General features: G+C 52.8%; 1 protein-coding gene across 1 annotated transcript; it reads right to left on the reverse strand.

Moving 5' to 3' along the window:
* Positions 1 to 3,827: 3,827 nt before the first annotated feature.
* LOC125943167 (uncharacterized) lies at positions 3,828 to 4,659 on the reverse strand. Its single transcript, XM_049661665.1, has 3 exons — positions 4,323 to 4,659; positions 4,161 to 4,268; positions 3,828 to 4,106 (listed from the first exon to the last, which is right to left on the reverse strand). The coding sequence occupies exons 1-3, from the start codon at positions 4,455 to 4,457 to the stop codon at positions 3,828 to 3,830; spliced, it is 522 nt and encodes a 173-aa protein (XP_049517622.1). The 5' UTR covers positions 4,458 to 4,659.
* Between the last annotated feature and the right edge of the window lie 919 nt (positions 4,660 to 5,578).

Raw genomic sequence — 5,578 nt, forward strand, 5'->3', positions numbered from 1 at the left:
CTTTTGTCTCCTAAAGAAAGCCCGCTGGATAAAAAAAAACGTGCGGCCTGCCGCGTCGGGCGCGCTGCAATGGGAGCGAACGTGACAGCCGTAGTTGAATTGTCGGCCGCTTGGCTGGGCCGAACGGCGATAGGCATCGGCGATGGAACGCGTCGGCTTCCACGCGCAACGGCGTTCCAAGCGCCTTCCTGACGCATTTGCTATGCCGATGCCAGACAACAGCCCCTGACGTGTGGCGCCGCGTCGGATCACACCGTCTTCGATGTACGCGGCAGACCGCACCTTTTCTTTATCCAGCGGCCGTGCCTAACTAAAGAAAGCCCGCTAAATATAAAAAATAATGAAAAAAAAGAAAGAAAAAGAAAACGAAAAACAAATGACACGCGCCTGCTTGTGAGCCATGATTTCAGTGCTCTGAAACGTGCAGCGTATGATCTAAAAACGCATATCGGCTGCCGCCTAAGAAGTGACAGGGGATTGAATCGGGTGTCTGCTTATCACTATCATGCAAGGTCATGTGCTGCTTCGACGGGTCGAACTGACGCAAATCAAGCGGCCAACGCATTCGTCGCTGCCGTGTCACTCTTCAAGCGGCAGCCTAAATGCACTGTTTGTTCATACGTGGCACGCTTGAGAGCACTCGTGGTGCGCAAGCTTGCAGGGGTGTCACTTGCATTTTTTTTTAAATTTTTCATCCTTAACGGGCTTTCTTTAAGATGCAGAGGAAATAATTACCTAACAAGTATGAAGTTCTAAGCTGCGGAATTCGGATGTTTCCGACAGCTTAAAAAATAAATTCTAGCGTTTTATACGCGCCAAAACCAAGATATGATTACGATACACGCCGTGGTGGGGGACTCTGGATTAATCTTGACAATCCCGTGACCTCGGGCTCAGCTGCGCAGCACCAAACCCACTAAGCCACCACGGCGGGCTTCCGAGAGCACTCTACAACTTTCTCATGAGAAGCTTTACACTAAACTTAATACTCGCGTAGTTGGATAACTAATCTACAGGGTGATCATGTTTAAGCTTTATGGAATTTTTAAAAGTCACCTGCTGCAGATAACATAATTCTATAGCTCTTGAGCTGGATTGTTCCGAGAGGCGGACATAACTCGCACAAGAAATCGAAACACATATTCAACTAAATAATAAAAATTACTAATTAACTACTAATTAATTTATTGAGGGTACATATTGCAATTTACGAATTTAGCCGGTGAGTTTGTCAGGTGTATCCACTTGGAATGAATTTTCAACCTGATCTGGTCGTTGTGGCCTGGTCGCGGCATTACAAACCCTTCCAATAAGCGCGACTACATTAGGAGTCATAGTAGCCGCTGTGATGTAGGCCAGAGCATGGCCTCCTCGATCCTGGCCTTTTAAATAATGGTATTACTTCGGCGATCTTGTAATAAAATGGTAGCCATGCGTTTTTAATGGAATATTTGACCAGCTTTACTATTTCGTTATTTATATTACGCCTCCAGAGGTTTCCTGGAACACTGCCTCCTTCGTAGTTTCAAGAGAGAAGCTGAAGCCCCGTTTTCATACGCCGCAACTGGTTTTTGCGCAGGCACTACTCGAGACATTGAATGTTAAACTCTATAAGATAACTCTGGCAAAGTCTACTACCGTCGCCCTAGAAATTATTTTTAATAACATCTACCCAAATAATGCAAAACTTTTATCTTCACGACTTCTCAATGGCTTGCTGGATGATCACTTAAGTCATATTCAGAATAACACCATAATAGCTACAGATACCTCACAGAGCAACGAAAAGGCAGGCGTAGGAATTTTTTCTCATTCGCCAGATTGGTCCTGTTCGATTAGTCCTCCTGATTGTACACTTATCTACATAGCAGAATTCTTAGCTGTAGTTCTAGCACTGCGCAAATTGAACCCTTCTCATTCACCAGTGGCTATTATCACCGACTCGCTCTATGTTCATCGCTTACAACGTGTAGTGACTCAAAACTGTTGCAAGCATTATATATCTTGGCTCCGTCTAATTTGCGCTTGCTTCGTTTAATTTGGGTGCCTGGGCACAAAGGTTTGCCTTTGAATGAGTGTGCAGATTCATTAGCAAAGGCTTCTCTGGGCAGCCCTTTAGTACTTGCCGTTCCCCCAACCACCTATGCCACTGCCGCTAGGTTTAGGGGTATACTAACGATGAACGGGATATATAACTCTAGTGTGGCTTTGCATTCTGACTACCACCATCTACTACTCCCTTGGAGTCGTAAATTCTGTCCAACACGCAAATTAGAGATCACACTAACGAGGCTACGCTGTCGCATCCCAACACACACAGGGCTGGTTTGGCGGCATCTCCTTTGTGTATACAGTGCGGTCAATCAGAACTATTGATCACTTTCTCTTTGCTTGTCGACGATTTTTCTCAGTAAGAAAAAGGGTACTCGAGGTCACTAGCAACAAGCTTGGCCTCAGCATCAGCGTCCCTGTCTTTTTTCATTTTCTTCTTCAATAACATCACTACTACTGCCTTCGTTTGGAGCTTCCACATTAGGGTGCAGCCACCAGAATGTTTGCACTGCAATACAAAACTTTATCCTTGATTCCAATCGGCTCCCTTCCTAAATCAATTAATTATAATAATTAATTAGAACACCGAGCACCAATTCATCTTCCTCTTTTTTTTCTAAATCCATTTTCTCCAAACCGCCCAATTCTTGTCCGATCCCCCACAGTCGATATGTGCCATTTGTACAGAGGATTATCATCATCATCACGCTCAGCCCGAGATTCACGCGGTCCTCGCGCAAGCAGCCGCATTCATTCCTTGCACGAGCAGTGCGCGTTCAGGAACCTGGAAAACCGCGTTCCAAAGCGGACATCTTGCAAGCCCAGCGTTGCTCAAGCGATATATGATGGATGAGCGGTCCCGTACGCCTCAGCCCGTGTCGCCGCATAGCTCAGATGGCGGCGGTCCCCGACCGTCTCAGAGAAGACGCGCGATTGGTCGCAGAGGCCAGCAACTGCCGCCTGGGTTCGATGATCCGATGAGCACGGCCTACCTGCAAGAGTTCTTCGGTTTTCCATCTACTTTTCCGTGGACACCGGGACCCACGCTGCCTACCGAGCCCGTGCCGCACTACTACTACGTCCGGTGGCCCTGTCCCACATTGCCGCTATTTGCACCGTGGGTTGTGCCGGCGTTTTCTTACGGGGCGCCTCAGAACCGACACAGGCCCAGACCCGGGCGACCGGCGGCGAACCGGGACACGAACGTCGCGAGGCACGGTGCCCTGCCGAGAACTCCATCGCTTGAAACGCGAGAAGGCACGCTGCAGCAAGTGCCACGTAGAGCCAACGCATCGCCGCGTCCACAGGCCGGACAGGGCACTCGAGTCGTGCGAAGCCGTCCGTCCAGGGTGTGGACGAGGTCACGTGAGAGCACGCCTCTGACTCCGCTAACATCGGAGACGCCGCGAGATTGCCAGCCCGAAGAGGAGGAGGAGGAGCCGGACCAGCAGCCGGACCCCATCGAGCTTGTGCTCTCGCGATTGCTGGAGGCGGCAGCGAACCTCGGGCTCAGCGCAGGTCCGCCCCCCGACGACGCGAGGGAGGCCGCAAGGCGCTCCGCACAGACGGCTCGGCTGGTCTACAGCGCCGAGATGCTCAAAAGCCTCAACGTGAACGGCCGTGAGCGTGCCTCGACGCCTGAAGATGGTGCCCCTTCGCGTACGGAGCTCTGCATTGAGCACGCGTCGCCGCAGGACACAGAAGAAGCCACCTCCGCCCTCAACTGCCAACTTCGGGAGCCTGCTGCCGAGAAACGTGAGCCACCTGAGACCAAGTCAAGCAACCCTGGCGACGCTGCAGGCGGCGGCGATGCTGCAGGCGGCGGCAAGGGTGCTCACCTGCAGGCACCTGCAGGCGGCGGCGATGCTGCAGGCGGCGGCAAGGGTGCTCACCTGCAGGCACCTGCAGGCGGCGGCGATGCTGCAGGCGGCGGCAAGGGTGCTCACCTGCAGGCACCTGCAGGCGGCGGCGACGCTGCAGGCGGCGGCAAGGGTGCTCACCTGCAGGCACCTGCAGGCGGCGGCGACGCTGCAGGCGGCGGCAAGGGTGCTCACCTGCAGGCACCTGCAGGCGGCGGCGATGCTGCAGGCGGCGGCAAGGGTGCTCACCTGCAGGCACCTGCAGGCGGCGGCGACGCTGCAGGCGGCGGCAAGGGTGCTCACCTGCAGGCACCTGCAGGCGGCGGCGACGCTGCAGGCGGCGGCAAGGGTGCTCACCTGCAGGCACCTGCAGGCGGCGGCGATGCTGCAGGCGGCGGCAAGGGTGCTCACCTGCAGGCACCTGCAGGCGGCGGCGACGCTGCAGGCGGCGGCAAGGGTGCTCACCTGCAGGCACCTGCAGGCGGCGGCGATGCTGCAGGCGGCGGCAAGGGTGCTCACCTGCAGGCACCTGCAGGCGGTGTCCATCCTCCGGCCGGACGTGTCCGACGCTGCAGGTGCGATATTCACCTCCTCTGACTTGTGCTGCCTTTGCCAGTGACTTTTCCTGCTCCACCGCCTACCAGTCAACTCCAGGGCTCTTCCACTGAGCTGCTCCACGGGATCAATGGGGCAAAGATCAAAACGGACGCCAGAAAAGAGCTGCTCGGAGCACAATAAATGTTCTGTCGGTGCAGCGGGAGCTCGAAAGCCATTTTCTTTGCCAACTGGAAAGCGGTGCCGTGTTTCGGTACGATGTCATATCTCGACCATCGCTGCTGATATTATTGTGCTACGCGAGCACATGGGTCACCATGCGACTGTTAGCAAAATTTTGGTCGGAAACTTTATGGGCGTTGCAACCAAGTTGCGCATGCAAGTTGGAGGGCAAAGTCCACAGAATGGGGTTATTACGGCGCCCCCGTCGCTCCATTATTTTTTTTTTTCAAGTTTGGGCAATTTCCGCTGCAGGTACAAAAATGAGCTTGAGCCGAAGATCTTTATCAAAAGTTCGCAGGGACAAGTTTTGCAACGAGCCTGCTGGTGTACGTGTCGCGAGGAGGCCATCGCTTGTGCATACAACACAAGCTAACTTTCTTTGTTCGGGCCTCAAGCTGCGAACGTTTAGGAACAGTATGTAGTAATGCAAATGGTTTGCAACGCACGGTAACGGATAAGCAGCGCTACGCGGGCTCTGACAAATGCACGAGCGGTTCTGGCGAGTCCTTTTCGCGCAGTTTATCCGTACAGTTCTATCAACTGTGCAGTAGTGTACTTGTCAGTGTAGTGCACATAAATACACGCACTGCCGGAATGACTAGAGCACGACTCAAGTACCGATGACTGGTTGCAGTTTAAGTAAAACTACGTATGTACATCGATGTGGATTACACTGACAAAACATGGTTGAATTGTACGGATAAACGGCGCGAAAAGGACGCGCTGAAAGCGCTCGATCGTCACGCGTACATTGATTCTCCGCGGCCGCGTCTTTTCCAGCCAGCGCTGCTCATCTGTTTAATTCGCTTTGCGTGTACTTTCATTTCCCCTTACCTTGTAATTTGTACATTTCGACTAAAACAACAAAAGAATTCCCCTATGCTTTCCTT

This window comes from Dermacentor silvarum, chromosome 1 (genome assembly GCF_013339745.2).
Source record: "Dermacentor silvarum isolate Dsil-2018 chromosome 1, BIME_Dsil_1.4, whole genome shotgun sequence".
NCBI lineage: Eukaryota > Metazoa > Arthropoda > Arachnida > Ixodida > Ixodidae > Dermacentor > Dermacentor silvarum.